We start from the raw sequence: 21,973 nt of genomic DNA, 5'->3' as shown, positions 1-21,973 counted from the left end.
GCGTAACACTTCCCACGCCTGACACTATAGGGCGGCATTTAAGTGGTAACAGGCCTTTGTGAATTTTGGGAAGGGCGTAAAACTTGGGGATCGTGGGAGCGGTAGGTGATAGATATTCAAGGGCTATTTTGAGGATCACATTAAGTTCTCTACAGTAGGCCGACGTCGGATTAGAGGGAAGGATCTCGTAAGTGTCTCTGTCATCTCAAAGTCTTTTGGCCATCCGTATATATTTGGGTTTGTCCATAAGGACGATATTACCGCCCTTATCAGACGCTTTTATGATAAGTTTGTCATTGTGCTGGAGTTCAGACAGGGCTCGTCTCTCCATGAATGAAAGGTTGTCCCTGTATCCCTTCGTCGTGGGAACTGTTCTGAGGTCCCTCAGAACTAATTCCAGGAATACATCTATACACGACGTATCGGATACAGGGGGAAACAGTTTACTATTTGGCCTAAGGTCCGTAAAGTGTCCCTCGCCTTCTATTCGCTCGCCCTCATCCATTAGTCCAACTAATTGTCTGGCGACTGCAAGTTCATCCTCAGTCAAACCATGATCTACACAAGTTCTTTTGTCTTTCATTTTAAAGAACTTGTGCCATTTAAATTTTCTGGCAAATAGATGTAGATCTTTAGTCCATTCAAAAGGGTCATGGTTGACTGAGGGAACAAATGAGAGGCCCTTTAGAAGGACTTGCGTCTGGAATTCAGAGATGGACACTAGAAAGATTAATGACTTGGGTTTGTTAGTCAGCTATGCCTCGGTTTCTCGCCATCTATAGTTTGTATCCAGAATAATTGAATTCCTCCTTTCCTTACCTTTTCTTCTACTATTTAACTAATACGCCTACAGACATCGGCATCTGCTACTTGACAATGACAGCGCGGCGTGTCTTTGTTTACATGCGATCGCACGCCCCTTTTGGCATCATAGGGGCGGTGCGCGCCGCGCTGCATATAAGCAGAATAGCCGACGGATGTGACGTCAGACGCCTTCGCTCCCCACACGAGGAGAGAGCGGCCGGACAACTCCGGCTCCCGCTGATAGCGGGACTGCGCCTGCATACAGTTTACAGTTCGGCTAACCGTGAGTAATTATACACTATCAGCGTATAGTGTGGGGCTTTCTTTTCAGGTCCGTTCCCTCAAAATGGTCTTTTTTTTCTTTTATAGGTGGACCTGGTTTATGCCGACTGCATCATATCTCTGTGTGCATAAGTGACCCTAGGGACAGCTTTCTTCTTCCCTACAGGAATAAACACCTTGCATACATTATACCTTGCAGGTTTTATTAGGTATAGAAAAAAATAATTTTTTTTCAGGCTCCTGGGTCACTGTATTTATTTATATATTATGCTATGGATGTCATTGTATACTTGACTCCTCTATTTTGCATATATAGAGATGTACCTTTCTCTTAACAGTTGATGGATATGGATGACTGAATATACATATCATATCCTCTCGGTCATTGATTTATTCTTTTGTTTATACCCCCTGAGGACGCCCGCTATATACAAGCGAGCAGAAACGCGTTGGGTTTTTTGATTACTATTCTCTATAGGCGTGCAACTAAACTGCACCCTCTAGTGAGAGGTGACTCGGGACTGGCTGGGCCCTGCAGAGTCCCGAACACACCTTGTTAGTGTCTTTAATTAGACCGAGTTATTCATACCTTTGTCATAACACTAGACACTTGTTAATATCTTTAATTTGACATTAAAAGTTAAGTTTTATAGAGCACATCCTGGACACTGGTAGTCCTATTTTTCATATTATTTATGCTGGATGGAACAATCGACACTAGGGGCACCGCGTAGATCCCCCTATAATGTTCTACGTTTATATGTATACACATGCATACAGTGAGAAGACTACTAAAAATTGCATTGCATTTTTTTTACTATTTTATTATATGCTATAACCATCCCTCCCCAAACAGTAAGACATTGCTATAACTGTATGTTCTTATACACCAGTTTCTCTTTCTAACTTGAGCTGAAACTGCAGCTAAAATAAGCGCATAGGTGTGAAGCAGACGAAATCTTCACCTTACAACATACAAAATCAGCAGAATACGGTTCCCCTTTAACCCCTTAACGACGCAGGACGTATATTTACGTCCTGCGCCGGCTCCTGCGATATGAAGCGGGATCGCGACGCGATCCCGCATCATATCGCGTGGGTCCCGGCGCTAATCAACGGCCGGGACCCGCGGCTAATACCACACATCGCCGATCGCGGCGATGTGCGGTATTAACCCTTTAGAAGCGGCGGTCAAAGCTGACCGCCACTTCTAAAGTGAAACTGAAAGTATCCCGGCTGCTCAGTCGGGCTTTTCGGGACCGCCGCGGTGAAATCGCGGCGTCCCGAACAGCTGATCGGACACCGGGAGGGCTCTTACCTGCCTCCTCGGTGTCCGATCGACGAATGACTGCTCCGTGCCTGAGATCCAGGCAGGAGCAGTCAAGCGCCGATAATGCTGATCACAGGCGTGTTAATACATATAACACTGCAAAAAAAAAGTAAAAAAAAAGTGTTAATAAAGGTCATTTAACCCCTTCCCTAATAAAAGTTTGAATCACCCCCCTTTTCCCATAAGAAAAATAAAACAGTGTAAAAAAATAAATAAATAAACATATGTGGTATCGCCGCGTGCGTAAATGTCCGAACTATAAAAATATATCATTAATTAAGCCGTACGGTCAATGGCGTACGCGCAAAAAAATTCCAAAGTCCAAAAAAGCGTATTTTGGTAACTTTTTGTAACATTAAAAAATGAATAAAAAGTGATCAAAAAGTCAGATCAAAACAAAAATCATACCAATAAAAACTTCAGATCACGGCGCAAAAAATGAGTCCTCATACCGCCCTGTACGTGGAAAAATAAAAAAGTTATAGGGGTCAGAAGATGACATTTTTAAACGTATAAATTTTCCTGCATGTAGTTATGATTTTTTCCAGAAGTGCGACAAAATCAAACCGATATAAGTAGGGTATCATTTTAACCGTATGGACCTACAGAATAATGATAAGGTGTAATTTTTACCGAAATATGCACTGCGTAGAAACGGAAGCCCCCAAAAGTTACAAAATGGCGTTTTTTTTTCGATTTTGTCGCACAATGATTTTTTTTTTCCGTTTCGCCGTGCATTTTTGGGTAAAATGACTAATGTCACTGCAAAGTAGAATTGGCGACGCAAAAAATAAGCCATAATATGGATTTTTAGGTGGAAAATTGAAAGGGTTATGATTTTTTAAAGGTAAGGAGGAAAAAACGAAAGTGCAAAAACGGAAAAACCCTGAGTCCTTAAGGGGTTAAATAGCAGAGAGACTATGCAGAAGAGTACTTATGGGGGTTGCAGTCTTTTTCCATGAAGCATTAAGATACTGTAAAAGAGGTCTCTAAGTACTGTCAGGGTTGAGGAGAGGAGTGTGAACTTTCTGCCGCTGCCTTACTTTATTACCCAATTCTGACATTGAGCGTCTTTAGCTACATTAGGCTTCAGTCGGACAGGCAAATTTGCTCTGGATTTCCAGTTCAGATCCTATATGTAAAATGACATCACAATACATATTGATCTACTTTGCAAAACCCTTTTAACATATAGGGGAAAGAATCTGTACAAAACTCTAAGCATTTTTAAAAAGATGCCTATTAAGTTGCCTTGTAGCTAAAATCTGTGGTGGAAAAACTTCACCGCTTCAAACCATCCGTCAGTTGAAAATTGCATATAATTGCGTCTGAAAATGAATAAAATAATGTGGTTTGCATCCTGATCCTTCTGTCAGCTTCTTCATGTTGGACATAGAAATTTAAAGGGATATTCCCAACTTCAAAAGTTATCCCCTATCCTGTGGATAGGGAATAACAAGCTGATTGACGGGTGGTCTGACCGCTGGAAACAGCCGGTCCAGGTAGCGGAAGCATATTGTCCACGCAATAAATGGAGCGCGTCTGAGCTCATCTATATTCGGACACCCAATAGAGAATGAACAAAGTGCTGGCAGTGTAAGTGTGCAGCTTTCCATTCGCTTGGGGGACAGTTTTCATCCGCTTTCTACATCATTGAGGTTCCCAGTGGTTGGACCCCCACCCATCAGGTTATCTTCTATTCTATGGATAGAGGATAATTTTGGGAGTGGAAGATGGTTTTCAACAATACTAATTATTTTATCAATGTGTAAAACCAAAGATGTATTCATCAGGTGTATATAGTTTTATTTTTTTTTTTTTTTTTTTTTTTAAGCATAACATCCAAACAATAGAGCTTTAGGAAGTAGTAATAGAAACAGTAAGCTGAATGAAACCTCTTATGTGAGTTTCCACTTATTTACTTGAATAAACTTTTCTCTATTAGGGCCAATCGGGGAATAGAAGTCGTACATCCTCGACCGACCAGCAGGATGACAGCATGGCTACTCCAGACAAAGAGGTCAGTCTATAGCCTAGTTATGATTTCAGCTTTAATATCTGACTAGTACCACTGATATTTGTAAGATGTCCACAAGTGAATTGTAATTTTTAATATTAGTAAATTTACAATAACTGAACCTAGCTATAAAGTGTTATTTTATCACATACATTGGAGGCATCGTGCTTTGATATATTGTCAAAAATGGCTATTCATGCATCTTTCCAGAAATAGTGAATGGAGTCCACAAAATGATTCTTTCCTTTTCCAACAGGCTGCAACATGCTTTTTAAGTGTGCACTGTCTCAACAGGGCGAGAAGCACATGGTAGTGCACTTTTGTCACTGCTTGTTCTAGTGAACACTCAGTGCCTCTTTTTTTTTTTTTTTTTTTTTAGGACAGGTATACTTTCATGTTTTTATGTCAGGGTGAAAACTGTAGTTTACAGTTAACAGAAATACTTCTATACTAGGGTATATGCATAGGTAGCCTGTTAGTTTATGTATTTCCCTTTATAATTTCTTGCCAAGCCTCCATTCTGCCTTCTTGGTTGATTTGACTGACTACAAATGCCTAAATATACTAAGTAAAAATCTGTAAGTGTGGTCTGAAAAGATACATATTATCCCCTGAATTTTCACTTTAAATGGAATCTGTCACCAGAAGTGGCTAAAATACAAAATAGAAAGTTTTTAGTTATCAGCTTATACAATTATGGCAAGAAAATATGTGAATATATCAAAGGAAATCTGTCTTCAGTGTCACCCGCACTAACCTGTTGGTACAGGCTGGTAGTGCGGGTGACTCTGATGATACTTACCTATGCCTGATCCATCACTCCATTCAAATGTTGTCCTCCTTATTTGGGCGACAGGCTTGGTGCACGGGTGGTGCTCCACAGCCTGAATCAATAGGTTAATGGGGGTGACATATATTAAATTATATTCACTTGCCATTTTTAATTGTGATAGCTGGCTAAAAAGTTTTTTTTACTTTGTATTTTAGCATTCTTTCACTAGAGTTTAGTGTTTTCTCTTTCATTTTCAGTATTCTAAGGTTAGGGATCTTCTCTGTGAGAGAAATGCTGGGCACTCACTGTTATTGAGTATTTCATTAGGATACTGGGAAAAATATATACCAGCATATATTGCGAGATACTTGGAACAGTTGATAGACTGAACGTATTTGATTAGATAGTATGTTCATTCGGTTTCCCTTCATATACTTTGTTTGCAGTACCTAAAACATTGCCTCCAGCACTTTTGAGTCCTGTAAAATAAAAATATGTTGAGGAAATAGAGTAAGAATACCCATTATGGTAGACTGTGTTCAGTCAAAACCCAAACTGAAATGGGCCTGCTACAAGTATGCTGTAGTATACGTATACTGGTATCCCCTTCAATACTTATGATACTTGGTATTAGCCCAGCCCAAATTCACATGTGGCAGATTTGTTGCAATCACTTCTGCAACTATCCCATTCATCTGAATAGTGTTGGCAGAATTTTATACTTGTGCCATTAAACCAACCCCTTTTTAGATGTAAATTTGTTCAACCAATCTAAAATAGTATTCCAGTGTTATCTTAAAAATTCTATGCTGTTCGAGTAATGAGAGTGTGATTAGAGAAAGAGACCAAGCCTACCCGTCATCTGCTGCTCCCATTTTCCCAAATACACTTGTAGAAACACTCTGCACTGATAATGATAACAATCACCCTTAGGAGTGGATATTATAGGCAAACTTCCGACAGCTTCACCTGTCAGGTGGTGCTCACTGCACTAGTAGAAGTACAATCCAACATAGCACAAGTAGAACAGAAAAGCAGGGCACTCGCCATCGGCGTTAAAAACTTCTTCTTTATTTCAACTTGAAGTGTACAGGTGCATACAGAAAGCAGGGACAGATGGACAAGGGTGCGGGGATGGCTCCACAAGCCCGTGGAGCCATCCCCGCACCTGTGTCCGTCCATGCCTGCTTTCTGTATGCACCTGTACACTTCAAGTTGAAATAAAGAATACGTTTTTAACGCCGATGGTGAGTGCCCTGCTTTTCTGTTCTACAGGGTGGGATACACCTTAATAAAATGTGAATGGTTGGTGATATTAACTTCCTGTTTGTGGCACATTAGTATATGTGAGGGAGGGGGAAACTTTTCAAGATGGGTGGTGACCATGGTGGCCATTTTGAAGTCGGCCATTTTTAATCCAACTTTATTTTTTTCAATAGGAAGAGGGTCATGTGACACATCAAACTTATTGGGAATTTCACAAGAAAAGCAATAATGTGCTTGGTTTTAATGTAACTTTATTCTTTCATGAGTTATTTACAAATTTCTGACCACTTATAAAATGTGTTCAATGTGCTGCCCATTGTGTTGGATTTTTAATGCAACCCTCTTCTCCCACTCTTCACACACTGAAAGCAACACCGCAGGAGAAATGCTAGCACAGGCTTCCAGTATCCGTAGTTTCAGGTGCTGCAGAATGGGCAAAACAAAAATTGGAACAGGACCCTCAGTTTACGCAGAAGATTTTGTTGCACTGAAGCTGGCACGTTCCCTGAGTTTTTCCACCAAGATGGTGCACCACCACATTATGGGTGTCAGGTCCGAGCATTCCTAGATGAACAGTTTCCTGGAAAGTGGATTGATCATCGTGGGCCAGTTGAATGGCCCCCAAGGTCTCCCGATCTGACCCCCTTAGACTTTTATCTTTGGGATCATCTGAAGGCAATTGTCTATGCTGTGAAGATACGAGATGTGCAGCGCCTGAAACTACGGATACTGGAAGCCTGTGCTAGCATTTCTCCTGCGGTGTTGCTATCAGTGTGTGAAGAGTGGGAGAAGAGGGTTGCATTGACAATCCAACACAATGGGCAGCACATTGAACACATTTTATAAGTGGTCAGCAACTTGAAAATAACTCGTGAAAGAATAAAGTTACGTTAAACCAAGCACATCATTGTTTTTTCTTGTGAATTTCCCAATAAGTTTGATGTCACATCACCCTCATCCTATTGAAAAAACTAAAGTTGGATTCAAAATGGCCGCCATGGTCACCACCCATCTTGAAAAGTTTCCCTCATCACATATACTAATGTGCCACAAACAGGAAGTTAATATCCCCAACCATTCCCATTTCATTAAGGTGTATCCATATAAATGGCCCACCCTGTGCTATGCTCCCATTTTTCCTTGTCCTGGTCCACTGATCTTCTCTCTACTTCCTGCTTCCTAGATGAGTGCTTGATGCAGGACTTGCCTGGTCAGCCAATACTACTGCAACCAGTGATTTGCAGAGATGGCAGGTGTATATAGCTGTATATACATGTATTTTGCCAAGCAAAACAATATACCGTATACAAATAGTAAAAATGTGTCCTGTGCACTTTGCATAATGACATAAAGGACAACCAAATATAGTGTAGGTTTAATCATGTTTTATAAATACTCAATGACAAAAATATAAAGCACCAAGAATGAGATGTTGGCATCGAATGAAACTTTATATGTGAAGCTAATGATATATGTAAGTGATTTCAATATAAGAGCGAAAGGATATTGATTTACAAATACTGTACAGATAAATAAAACAAGCCTCTAGTGCCCTTTTGAGCCACCTCTAACCTTAATACAAGATGAGATAGGATTGGTTGTGGCACCATACAGGTTCCGTATGTTATCCAGCTGCACATTTGCCCACAGATGTTTATGCTTGTAGATCCTGCACATTTGAAGGTTGCCAATACTGGCTTGCCATAAATGCGCAATTTTTGATGAATCTGGCACCTGGGCAGGCCAGAGAAGTGTTGTAGTTTGGGGGAGACATTCCTGGAAAACCCTTGCTGTGTGTTACTAAGTATTATCCAGAAGGCCCAAATAGGCGTAGGTGTCCCTCATATAGGGGTGACCCACCATTGTATGCAATACCTAAAAATATGGTTCCAATCCGTAGTAATCCAGGTTACTTAAGACACCACTGTGAATGAAGGTGCCCAACTGTATCTGCATGGTGGACAAGGAAACTGTGGGAGTTGTTTGCGCTTGTTTGTTAATGAAACAATCCTCTCTACTGGTAGTCTGCCTGGGCAGTCCAAAGCTGTGTTTTGCATGCCCTTGTGAAATGACTGTGCCCAGCACCTCCTAACAGCGTGGTGAGAACGGTCTAGACAGTGGACGGTTCCTTGAAAGGTCCGTCCTGTTTCTCTGTTCATTCATGAGCCCCTTTTCAGTCGTTCAACTGGTCCAAAATGTCCTTGGTTGTGTTGTAAAGGCATATTTAGCAGTCAACGATCTCTGAACAATAGGTACAGTACCCAAAAGTGGCATTTGAGAAGCTTTTGATAGGGGGGAGCACTTTTACAGCCTCTTGTGGCAAGGCCCAGTGTCAAACCAGACCATACTTATAATTCATTTACATATGTGAGACATAACTGCATGCTGAGAATGGCAGCAATCTGACATTTCTAACTGGGGGCACTATTTTTATTTTTTTTGTCATTGAGTGTAATAATGTGGGAAATTACTATTCCAGGCATAGGCAACCTTAAGCACTGCAGATGTTTTGGACTACATCTCCCATGATGCTTTGCCAGCATTTTGGTTGTAAGAGAATCATGGGAGATGTAGTCCAAAACATCTGCAGTGCTGATGGTTGCCTATGCCTGTACTATACTAATGATACTTGATGACGACAAGGTGTGTATATTTTTTCACTCAAACTAGAAGGTTATTTCTAATGGTTATTTTTTTTTTTTTTTTTTTATAATTTCTTTTGTTGTCATTCTTGTTTTTTCTTAGCCTAAAATAGAGCAATGAAGCAGTCCATACATGTTGAAGGGGTTGTCCGGGGCTCTAAAAGGTTGAAAGAATCCTCACTTACCAGCTGTCTACTTCCATGTCTGTGCAGTCAAAGTTTTATTTCATTCCAAATTCCAGCACAGACACACAGATAGAGGCCCCAGGCTGGTCATAACACTTTAGACAAATATATGTCGATTATCGTGTTCTTGTATTATACTCCCAACTCCCAGAAGAGTCACTATTGAACAGTGAACCATTGGTGCAGGCGCATATACATATTTACATTTTTTTTTTTTTTTTTTTACTTGCAGAAAAAAAATTCTTACATAACCGTGAATACTTTTTGTTCCCAAAACATTAGTGGCCCGGACAATCCCTTAGTTAGGGGAAAAAAGGTTTTTGGGAAGTTAATACCCACTATGGCCCTATTAACCTGCGTGTTTGGTCATGGAGAACTTATATGTTAATCCCCATGGAGGCAGTGGGGTTATGTTAAAGAGGTTTTATGGGCAGAGAGTTTTTATTTATTTATTTTTTTTAATGTTCCTCCAGGTGCAGTGAAGATAAAATGAGCTGAGTGTTTTTGTTCTTCCCCAAAAAAAGTCACAAGAACCAAGAAGAAGCAGACAGCTGCAGCAGGCTCAGACTTTGTCTCTGTGGCTGGCTGGCCCTCTCCCATAGACTTGCATTGAGGGGCGAAGTGTGACGTCACACGGGGGCAGAGTCGTGATGTCACGATCTTCCGTCCCCGTGGTCGAGATGGACTCAGCCTGAGGACCTCCAGCGGTTCCGGAAGCCGCTACAGGTGGGGTGCCGCATGGTAGATCCCGGGGGTCCCCAGCAGCGAGACCCCGGCGATCTGACATCTTATCCTCTATCCTTTGGATGGGGGATAAGATGTCTAGGGGCGGAGTACCCCTTTAAGTCATCATTCCCCTTTGCCTTCTGTTATCATAGCGGCAGGCCAGTCGTCTTCCTCTTTGGACCCCCTGCTTGAACTCACGGTGACACCAGACACACTTCTTTTACACAATCAGCTGGCAACCTCTTGCTGCAAGTGTATTGATAATCTAAGCAAACCACAATGAGTTGGTTTCTAGATAACATTATGTGATAAAATGAAAAATGCCATTTAAAAGTACAACACGTCCTGCAAAAATCAAGCCCCTGTATGGCTCTGTGGACAAGGAAATAATGGTTATGGCTCTTAGCGGAAAGAAAATTTAATTGGCTGTAACATTAAACAGCCTAAAAAACTTTGACATAACTGAACCACAAGGCCTTTTATATAGTAAGCAAACCATGACTCCTTACTATGTAATAGTGATATATACCTACTAAAAACTTAACTTTGCAACAGAGGAAGCTAAATAAATAAATAAATAGAATAGAAATTACATTATAATTATTACATATATTAGAAAACCCAAAATGGCACCGACAAAATACAGCAACTGAGGTGCTGTAGCCTAATATATGACTGGGATGGTGATTGACAAAAAAAAAGCAAAGCTAATACTGGATTTTAACTATAGATTACATGTACTCAAAAGTTATGTTATGTTGGTAACAGGGTCATTTACTACTGTGTCCATTTGATCAACATTGGTAAGAGCATGTGTTTATGTGCATAAAACCTATGAGATTTTCATGTACAGTAACTGTGGAATGGGCCTCCAGAATCAATTCCACTGCAGCAAAGATTATGTGCTGTCACAATGGCAGCAGTGGGTGGGGGGAATAGAGGCAGGTGAGTATTCATTCTTCATTTTCACTCCACTCAGAAGCTTTTTATTTTATTTTTTTTATATAAACTTCTCTGCCCAGAAAACTGTTACTGTACCCCAGTCTTAAATTGAAATACGGTACTACACAGAGTAAGAAGTGCAATGTGACAAAAAAAACCTTCTGATTATCTGTCTCCCCATTGTATTGTGTGGCACAGCTGCTGGCCGGGATGATAGCAGAGCCTGCTTTACTCTCTGAATACACTATTTTTGCTCTGGACCACACCAAACGGTCCAGACCCCAGAGTGGCAGTGTGGTGAGTCCACCCATTCCTTTTAGGAAGTGGAATTACTCTAGATCTGCTTCTAGACCCTTCCAGTAGTAATTCCCTGCTACTTTGTATTAGTATTCTGCACTAAATGTTTGTGTGCTTCAATGTGGGTGTTTAATATAATTAACTTGTTTCTGTGATAATAGGTCAACGCTTGCTCATAATTCTTTCTGGACAAAGCAAATGCAGTAATTGCCCATTATTGCTTCTGACACAATAACCTGCAGCATTAACAGTCAGGTTTGGTATTTTTGTTTTAAGTGGTCTTTACATCTATACATATTTTTAGACAGTTATGACTACATAATATCCACAAACCTGAGCCATACATATGTTGTGTCCCACTCCCAAGGACATGATAGGTTACCATCTTAAGAGGCCATAAGACACTTTCTGAAAGTTATTTTTTTTGTATAGTATATTTAAGTGTAAAAAATGTTTGGCAAAAATGTCTTAAATATACAGTATCTCACATAAGTGAGCCATTAAAGGGGTATTCCGGGCAAAAACATTTTATCCCCTATCCAAAGGATAGGGGATAAGATGTCTGATCGCGGAGGGTCCACCGCTGTGACCGCCCGCGATCTCCCTGCAGCACCCGCATTCTATGCGGGAGCTGCGTCTCCAGTTTCAGAAACCTCAGGGTTTCTGGGACTGGGGACGTGATGTCATGCCACGCCCCCTCCATTCATGTCTATGGGAGGGGACAGGATGGACATCATGCCCCCTCCCATAGACATGAATGGAGGGGGTGTGGCGTGACATCACATCCCCAGTCCCGGAGGTTTCCGAAATTGGAGACGCAGCTCCTGCATAGAATGCGGGTGCTGCAGGGAGATCATGCCCCCCCATCAGACCTCTTATCCCCGATCATTTGGATAGGGGATAAAATGTTTTTGCCCGGAATACCCCTTTAATGTCTAAACCTTGACAACAACAACAAAAAAATCTAAAGCCTTCCATTACTGCTGTGTTTTCAGAGGAATTTGTGTAGTTCTCTCCAGTATGACCACAGTGCTTTCTGCGGCCACCTCAGTCTGTGTCAGAGACTGCTCACCATTCATACCTGAGACCTTGTAACACTAAGGCTAGGTTCACACTGCAGAATCTCTGGGCAGAAAATTTCCACCCAGAGATTCCGAGTGCGGCCAGCGCTGACTGAATTCAATACACTGCAATGGGTTCTGCGAGTATTTCTGCCTGAAGAATGAGGAGCACCATTCTTCAGGTGGAAATTTCAAAGCGGATTTTCCGTTCACAAATTCCGCTTCACAAATTCTGAAGTGTGAATTTGTGAATGGAAACCCATTCACTATACAATACATTTTAGTAAGCAGAATTTCTACCTGCAATTTCAAAGCAGAATTGCAGGCGCGAATTCCATAGTGTGAACCTAGCCTAACAGTCACATGACCTCAGGGAGGGAGAATTCATTATTGGGCCCAGGTTAGAGGGGACAAAACATTAAAGTTGTACCATGAAAACATACACTGCTCAAAAAAATAAAGGGAACACTAAGATAACACATCTTAGATCTGAATGAATGAACTAATCGTATGAAATACTTAAGTCTTTACATAGTTGAATGTGCTGACAACAAAATTGCACAAAAATAATCAATGCAAATTTATCAACCCATGGAGGTCTGGATATGGAGTCACACTCAAAATCAAAGTGGAAAACCACACTACAGGCTGATCCAACTTTAAGGTAATGTCTTTAAAGGAGTAGTCCAGTACAGAAAAACCTATCTCCTATCCTAAGGATAGGGGAGAAGTTTCAGATCATGGGGGGGGGGGGGGGGGTCTGATCGCTGGGGCCCTCCATGATCTCCTGTACGGGGCCCCGGCAGCCCGCTGGAAGGGGGCGTGCTGACCACAGCACGAAGTGGTGGCTGATACGCCCCCTCAATACAATTCTATGGCAGAGCCGGAGCGCTCTGCCATAGCGCAATATTAAGGGGCTATGTCAGCCACCGCTTCGTGCGGTGGTCAACGCTTCCCGCGGACTGCCAGGGCCCCGTACAGGAGATCTTGGGGTGTTAGGATAGGGGATAAGTTTTCCAGGACTGGACTACTCCTTTAAAAGAGTCAAAATGAGGCTCAGTAGTGTGTGTGTCCATATTACCTCCCTACAATGCCTGGGCATGCTCCTGATGAGGTGATGAGATGGTTTCCTGAGGCATGTCCTCCCAGACCTGGACTAAAGTCTGTCACATGTGCTCAGTGTGAACCTGCTTTCCTCTGTGAAGAGCACAGGGCGCCAGTGGCAAATTTGCCAATCTTGGTGTTCTCTGGCAAATGCCAAACGTCCTGCACAGTGTTGGGCTGTAAGCACAACCCCCACCTGTAGACTTTGGGCCCTCATACCACCTTCATGGAGTCTGTTTCTGATCATTTGAGTGGACACATGCACAATTGTGGCCTGCTGGAGGTCATTTTGCAGGGCTCTGGCAGTGCTCCTCCTACTCCTCCTTGCACAAAGGCAGAGGTAGCGGTCCTGCTGCTGGGTTGTTGCCCTGCTACGACCTCCTCCACATCTCCTGATGTACTGGCCTGTCTCCTGGTAGCGCCTCCATGCTCTGGACACTACGCTGACAGACACAGCAAACCTTGCCACAGCTCACGTTGATGTGCCATCCTAGAGGAGCTGCACTACCTGAGCCACTTGTGTAGGTTGTAGACTCAGTCTCATGCTACCACTAGAGTGAAAGCACCGCCAGCATTCAAAAGTGACCAAAACATTCCAGGAAGCATAGGAACTGAGAAATGGTCTGTGGTCACCACCTGCAGGACCACTCCTTTATTAGGGGTGTCTTGCTATTTGCCTATAATTTCCACCTGTTGTCTGTTCCATTTGCACAACAGCATGTGAAATTGATTGTCAATCAGTGTTGCTTCCTGAGTGGACAGTGTGATTTCACAGCAGTGTGATTGACTTGGAGTTACGTTGTGTTGTTTAAGTGTTCCCTTTATTTTTTTGAGCAGTGTTGTTTACAAAAATGTGAGTGGTGTACTCTCGTATGTGAGATACTGTATTCTTCTGTATGTGTATATCACACACAGGTAGTATGAAGCCGTAGTCCTCGACCCTGTTTTCTGGCAGCAAACTGGGGGCCGGATCGCTGGAACCCCACCAATCCCATGGGACTTCTAATGATAGCAAAGTACAGTCCTCATCTGCCTTTTGAAGTCCCATTGAGAGTGCGTGGAGTGGTGGCTGAGCATGTCCACTGCTGTTCCATTCACGTAGAAGATTAGCTCCTGAGTTTCGTCTAGTGGCAACAGCGGAAATCTGAATTTTATGGTCCTGCTCCTGCTGCTAAATGACAGAAACCAGTTAGTCCACAGGTGGTCCTGGGGCACCACATCTCATGAATACCAGGGACTACAGAGCATGTCTTCTATATAGAGGACTAGTGTTCTGGGACTTCTCTGCCACTAATAAACAACTATTTTAGAATAACTGCAAAATAAGTGACATCGAGCAGAAATCAGGGTTTCTGTCACTTCTTTATGCTGCCATAAATTCAGCAGCATAAACCTGGTGACGGATTCTTCTGTATTGCAAAAATGGTGGTCGATTACTATAAAGATATATTCTAAAATATATCTAAAATTATTCAGTAGAAAATGTTGGACCTAAGGGCAACATGGGGTTAAAAAGTGTACATTCGCTATAAAGCAGAGGTAGCATGCTACTCCGAAACTATTCAACAAAAATACTTGAAGGTATTATAACATTGCAGGCATCCTGTCGCCTATCATTTCTAATATATAATTGGGTGTATACTTCAGACACCCTTTTGGCCATTCACAAAAAGGCATGGCCTAGTGGGGAAAGACTAGGCCCGACTGGTAAAGCTACTTATTACAACACCCAATGGGGAATGCCAAGTGTTTACACATTCAAAATATTCAGTCAGCATTGAACTGAATGATTAGCTGGAATTCTAAGTAAAGGGAACCTGTCATCACTCTTATGCTTCCTGAACCACCAGTCTTTGTGGCACTCCATGTGGGCTTTACCCTGCCCCTTCAGCCTCAATTAATAGATCTGTTTCTAGTCCCTAATAAGGAGAGATCTATCAAGACTGGAGGAGCTGGGAGAAGCAGCCAGGGACCCATGGTTCAGGCAGCATGAACGTGATGACAGGTTTCTTTTAAGCTCCCAAATAAGTCAATAGCTTTCTGTAATGCATATATCCAGACACTAATAAATATATTGCATGGGTGAGAGGAAATTGGTAATAAAAAGAAAACAAGTAACATAGCATGTCCTGTAATATTGACTAATATAGTAATTGTATGTGGGAAAAGATGTATGTATGAAAACATATGCTCATATATTTCATGCAATTGACCCAGTAGTTTAGCTCATAACAGTAGAAGTTTGTGCATGAATGTATACAGGACTATTATTTTTCATTTTTTTTGTGTAATTTTGCATTAAAAGTTATTTTATAGTCAATTCCGAAAATGCATTCAGACACACGTTAGCTGTGTGACCAACCTCTCAGACTCCCCATAAAAAGGCTTAGGGAAAATGAGTGACTGCTAGAGCCACTGTGCCACTTGTCCCAAATGAAGTGGTTTAGACAAATTAAAATCCAATTCTTCTAGCCCACATTAACAGACTGTTTGTAGATTCTATAGATGTTTTGTTAAATCATTTAACAATTGAATGGTCTAGGCCAGTTTTAGAATGTGATAATGATCTAGGTGCATTTATTGCATTTATCTGGCATTTATCATTGTAGGTGTAAGTGAAGCATTTCTCTACACCTTTTTTTGTGTGTGCTGGTAATATGTAGGAGCACTAAATTTATTAAATGGTCACAGAGCATTTGATACATTTTGTGCAGGTCACATTTTCTGAAATTTCTCTCTTCACATACACCAAAAAGCTAAGCTAAGTCTGGCCTGGTGTAGTTTTAGTGACTTTTCAGTTCATAAATCCCTTCCATATCATGTGTATTGCCAAAATCAGTGGATAGCAACTCAAAATCAGCAGAAATGTGTAAACCAAAAGGCGCAAATAAACCCTGCTTGCACCTTTTTTTGTGCCTTTTCTAGACACAAAAAAATCTAAAGACAATGATAAATGTTGCCGCTCATACTTACACTCTTTATGTAGTTTCCTTTCTATATTGTCCTGTATACATTTAGCACTAAACTCCTATGAAGATAATTTTGGTTTTGCAAATCTAACAGACTATACTTTTTTCAGTGAGTCTTGTAACTAATAAACTCAGTTAACCCCACATTGCACATGTTATAAGTTTTGTTATTATTTCCAACAGAATGTATCAGGGTCTGCGGACAACATGAATGGCAATGATCCCATCTCCAGTCAGGTAAACGCTACATTGTAATATAGCTTTTACTTGAGATTTAAAGTATGCAGGGTTTTTTTTTTAAATAATTTTTACTTATGGGGTACAAAAAATATTTCCGTAGGTCTTAATTCAATATTTTGCTCAGTTTCTCTTCTACAGCCTGCATTCTTTTACGTAAGGTAACTGAAGGGCTCAGTCTCCAGCCACCATCTCTCCTCTGCTAAAGTCTTCTAGTCTAATCTTGTAATAAATCTGTTTAGAACATTTTTCAGTAGAGTAGAGGGAACAGTTGGTTCCTGAGCCATGTAGCTTCTTGCTCTCTCATTTCATTCTAAAGTCCTTTTGACAAACTTACAGCGTACCTCTTATCACTGAGCCAAAAAAAAAAACTGTGGCGGCCCCCGCCAGGGCTCTGTAATCACAATCGTGGGGGCCACAGCGCTTGGACCCCCCCGCAATCTAAAACATATTGCCTATTCTTTGGATAGGGGATACGTTTTCTGTACTGATTGGGCATGAGACTTCTGCTTTAATATATTTGCTTTTTCCTCATCACCGTCTAACTTCTCCCTCATTTTTTATTTTTTTTTGAAAGGGCCAACACTTTCACTTTTAAACTTTTTACTAGTTAAGTAGTTCAAGAACATTTGGTTGTTAGTCCTACTCTCTTTGGCAATTCTTTCTGTCTCCCTTTTTGCTGTTTTTATCTATTTTTTTTTTCTTACACATATTTTATGTTTTTTCCCTATAGCTTTTTAAAGCTCCTTAAAGGATAGGGATAAGATGTCAGCTCGCCGGGGACCCCCGGGATCGCCACTACGGCACCGCGCTATCATTACTGCACAGAGCGAGTTCACTCTGTGCGTAATGACGGGTGATGCAAGGGATGGAGCAGCGTGACGTCATGGCCCCACCCCTCGTGACATCACGACCCGCCCCCTTAATGCAAGTCTATGGCAGGGGGTGTGATGACAGCCACGCCCCCTCCCATAGACTTGTATTGAGGGAGCGGAGCAGTGATGGCACAAGGGTGCGGAGCCGTGGCGTAAAAATGCTCCGGCCCCTGTATTGCCCGTTATTATGTGCAGAGCGAACTCGCTCTGTGCAGTAATGATGGTTCGCGATCCCGTGGGCCCCCAGCAGCGGGACCCCGGCTATCTGACATCTTATCCCCTATCCTTTGGATAGGGGATAAGATGTCGAGGGGCGGAGTACCCCTTTAACTGCCCTCCTATTTTAGTAGCTTAAATGCATTCTTTTTGTCATTTATTGCCCACTTTACATTTTTATTTCATCCAAATTGGCTTTCTCTTGTTTCTGATTCTTTTTTTTCCCCATACGGTATGTACCATATTTATCGGCGTATAACACATTTTTTATGCAAACATTTTTAGCCTAAATTCTCTCTGCGTGTTATACGCCGGTAGGCTGTTTGTGACCACGCAAAAGCCGCTACAATTCAATGATTTAAAGCGGGCGCTTTAAATCCTTGAACTGCAGCAGCTTCTGCCTGGCCAGAGTCCCACTGCCCGATTCCCTCCCTGTCCCCGGTTTTATAGTTACATGTGCCCTGGGCACTGCGGTCCTCTATGCTCCGACGGTCTCCTGATCTGTCACTGTGAGCTGCGTAATGACGAGTGACGTCCTCAACACGACGTTACTTGTCAGTTAGTGCGCGGTGCACAGTGACAAATCAGGAGACTGCCGGAGCATGAAGGACCGCAGTCCCCAGGGCACATGAAACTATAAAACCGGGGACGGGGAGTGAATTGTGCAGTGGCGGCGGGATATTTGACTATAAAACCAGGGACGGGGAGGGAATAGAGCAGCGGCACTCTGGCCCCACAGAAGCCACTGCACGTCAATGATTTAAAGCGCTTGCTTTAAATTAGGGATCGACCGATATAGTTTTTTTTAGGGCCGATACCGATAATCGGTGCAGGTTAGGGCCGATAGCCGATAACTTATACCGATATTCCGGTATAAGTTATCGGCTATTTAACCCCCTGCGACACCGCTGCAGATCATTGATTTAAAGCGGGCGCTTTAAATCAATGATCTGCAGTGGCTTTTGTGGGGCCATAGACCGCCGCCGCCACCGCCCGCTTCTCTCCCCTACCTGCCAGGGTGCTCCGGGCCATCCATCCATCCATCGTTCATGTAGTGTCCGGGGGCGTTCCGGGTGGAGGGTGGTCCGGTCCGGGCTGTCCTTCTTCTCCGACGGTCATCTTCTCCAGTCCGGGCAGGCTCCGGCCTAGTACGCTGCATAGACGTCGCTGCGCAGTGACGCCCGTGCGCAGCGACGCACCTGACGTCACGACGTAGCGGCGTCTATGCAGCGTACTAGGCCGGAGCCTGCCCGGAGTGGAGAAGAAGACCGTGGGAGAAGGACAGCCCGGACCGGACCACCCTCCACCCGGAACGCCCCCGGACACTACATGAAGGAAGGATGGCCTGGACCACCCCCATTACGGGTAAGTTTAATTTTTTTATTGACTCGGAGGGTGGGGGAGGGGCCCGACCGGTATAGCGGTATGGGAAAAAATCCATACCGGTATACCGCCTAGCATCACGCTGGGGGGTGCGACGCGGTGCGGTGGGTCGGGGGTGCGGTGCAGCGGGTCGAGGGGGTGGCGGTCGCGTTGCGGTGGGGGCGGTGCGGGGGGCGGGGCATTATCGGCTTATCGGCAAGATAATTGCCGATACCGATAATGCCCAAAATCGTGATTATCGGCCGATAATATCGGCCATACCGATAATCGGTCGATCCCTACTTTAAAACATTGAACTGCAGAAGCCACCAGAAACAGTTTATCGAGGTACACCTGCACACACACGCACCCTAATTTTTCCAAGGATATTTTGGTTAAAAAAAACTTTTTAACCAAAATTTCCTTGGAAAAATGAGGGTGCGTGTTATAGGCCGGTGCGTGTTATAGGCCGGTGCGTGTTATAGGCCGGTGCGTGTTATAGGCCGGTGCGTGTTATAGGCCGGTGCGTGTTATAGGCCGGTGCGTGTTATAGGCCGGTGCGTGTTATAGGCCGGTGCGTGTTATAGGCCGGTGCGTGTTATAGGCCGGTGCGTGTTATAGGCCGGTGCGTGTTATAGGCCGGTGCGTGTTATAGGCCGGTGCGTGTTATAGGCCGGTGCGTGTTATAGGCCGGTGCGTGTTATAGGCCGGTGCGTGTTATAGGCCGGTGCGTGTTATAGGCCGGTGCGTGTTATAGGCCGGTGCGTGTTATAGGCCGGTGCGTGTTATAGGCCGGTGCGTGTTATAGGCCGGTGCGTGTTATAACCCGATAAATACGGTACCTCTCAGAGTGAATTTAAACCTCTTCCATTTAGTGTCTGTATTTGTGTTTTTGAGGACGTTATCCTAATTTATAATGTTAAGGGCTTTTCTGAGCTGATCAAAATTTGCCCTCTTAAAGTTCATTGTTCTTGTGGCTCTTTGAAGGGCGCTCTTATTGAAGGACAAGGTATAATCTATTAAATGTAAATGAACCCTTAAGGAAAACTGACAGATGTATCAAGCCTTCTAACCTAAATATACAGGTAGTTAGTTTGGGTCATCCTGAGTAATATGATGTATTCCTATTAGTAATCTGTCACCAATCTTGCAATGTGCAAATTAACTCGGCAGCAGGTTTGAAGATTATCTGCACCTCTGACGCCGTCCCCTTGGTCCTGTTCGCACCCCCTTACTTATCAAGGACATGAATATTGATGAGCTTGAATGGGACCCAGGCGAAGGCATTGATGGTGCAGATAGTCTTCAAACCTGCCTCTGATGCAGTTAAGAGTTCATCTGCATATTCCTAGATTATGCTTTATCTTGGGAACGGCTTATTGGGATGAGGTAAGGAAAAATATATCCACCAGTATATTCAAGTTAGTGGTGTTCTTTCATCTTTCAGTTTCCCTTTAATGAAGGTATAGCACAATCCTTCTAGTTGAAATCAGATAAAAAGTCATTTTGGTTATAGTTCTATAGAGATCACTGCAGTGGATTAGGGCTGCAACGCTTAATCGATGTTATTGATAACATTTGATAACTGGATTCGATGTTGCCGAATCCTGTTATCGAATAATCGGCCGATCCGTTGCAAAGGGATGCCGGGCGTCAGCAGTCATGAGGCTGCAGCAGCCTCTTTAAGTTAACAGTATCTGACCCCAGTCCCAGAGCCAGGCGGGTGCCGCTGGACACGGTTGCAGCACTGTAAGATAGCGACAGACGGGTGGCGTGGGTCTCTGTCATAACAGTCTGCAATAGTAAGCTTGGTGGGGCCAGTACTAGTATATAGTGTGTACTACACACACTGCAGAGCATTGCACCCTAGTGTCTGTCTGTATTACTACAGAGTCTGTACTACAGACGTGGGTTGGGTGCAATGCTCTGCAGTCTGCACATACTCCCATGTGTATAGGAGTGCTATATAAAAAGACTAAAGTAATTAAAAAAAAATAATGTAAATGAACTGCTCCCCAAATAAAAATGAGCTCCCCCTTTTCCTATTGCTATACAAAAAAAGTGAAATAATTTTTTTTTTTTTTTATTTTTTTTTTTTTTTTACATATTTGATACTGCCGCATGGCTAACTGTCTGAACTATTAAAATATTAGTGAATCATTAACATTTTATTTTAAAAGTTAAGACAGTTACCCATGCGGCAGTATCAGAGCTATGCTGGTTTATGTACAGGATCATTAATAATGATCCGGTACGGCAACCGGCATAAATGTAAAAAAAAGAAAAAAAAATATACAAAATTGCTGCTCTTTGGTCACATCATATGCTAGAAACTTTTAATATTGCCATTGTACATCATTTTTCAAGTAGAATCAGCTGAACCCTTTTTTGGCATTTTGATATATTTTCCGATTAATCGATAAAATAATTGACAAATAATCGATTATTTAAATAATTGTTAGCTGCAGCCCTACAGTGGATTATGTATAGTATTATAGAGAAAAAAGTCTACTACTGAATCCTTAATGCCAGGGGGTATGGGTGATAAAAATGCCAGATGTGGTGCTCTGTTTCAATCCAGTATATGGTCTAGTGTGTGAAGGGTACACTAGTCCATGCAGTTGCATAAATATTCATAGAAAATAGTAAACGGCACTCACCATCCAAATGTAGTATAAAATCTTCATCTCGTCATTAAAAAATAGCCTAACGAAGCGCAGAAGGTGCGTGATGTAGGTACCGCTGCTGTCTCCTCGTCCTCCTCTCTCCCAGCTAGCCTGCCAGCATGTTATATAATTTTTTTATGACGAAATAAAGACAAAGATTTTATACTGCATTTGGATGGTGAGTGCTGTTTACTATTTTCTACAGTGGATTATGGCTGCA

At 42.6% G+C, this 21,973-nt stretch overlaps 1 protein-coding gene across 5 annotated transcripts in view; it reads left to right on the top strand.

Moving 5' to 3' along the window:
• The window catches only part of GOLGA4 (golgin A4), a 168,740-nt gene that overhangs the window by 9,712 nt on the left and 137,055 nt on the right, over nt 1-21,973 (top strand). For 4 of the 5 annotated variants that reach the window (XM_056520352.1, XM_056520350.1, XM_056520348.1 and 1 more), the window contains exons 2-4: nt 4,362-4,436; nt 11,165-11,263; nt 16,581-16,634. In XM_056520352.1, the coding sequence (XP_056376327.1) occupies nt 4,362-4,436; nt 11,165-11,263; nt 16,581-16,634 (228 nt within the window). The remainder of the gene's footprint in view (nt 1-4,361; nt 4,437-11,164; nt 11,264-16,580; nt 16,635-21,973) is intronic. The other variant, XM_056520353.1, reaches the window with a different exon arrangement.

The sequence above is a fragment of the Hyla sarda genome, chromosome 5 (genome assembly GCF_029499605.1).
Source record: "Hyla sarda isolate aHylSar1 chromosome 5, aHylSar1.hap1, whole genome shotgun sequence".
NCBI classification, from domain to species: domain Eukaryota; kingdom Metazoa; phylum Chordata; class Amphibia; order Anura; family Hylidae; genus Hyla; species Hyla sarda.
The sequence above is the reverse complement of the archived record's forward strand: the minus strand, read 5'-3'. Positions and strand labels throughout refer to the sequence as shown.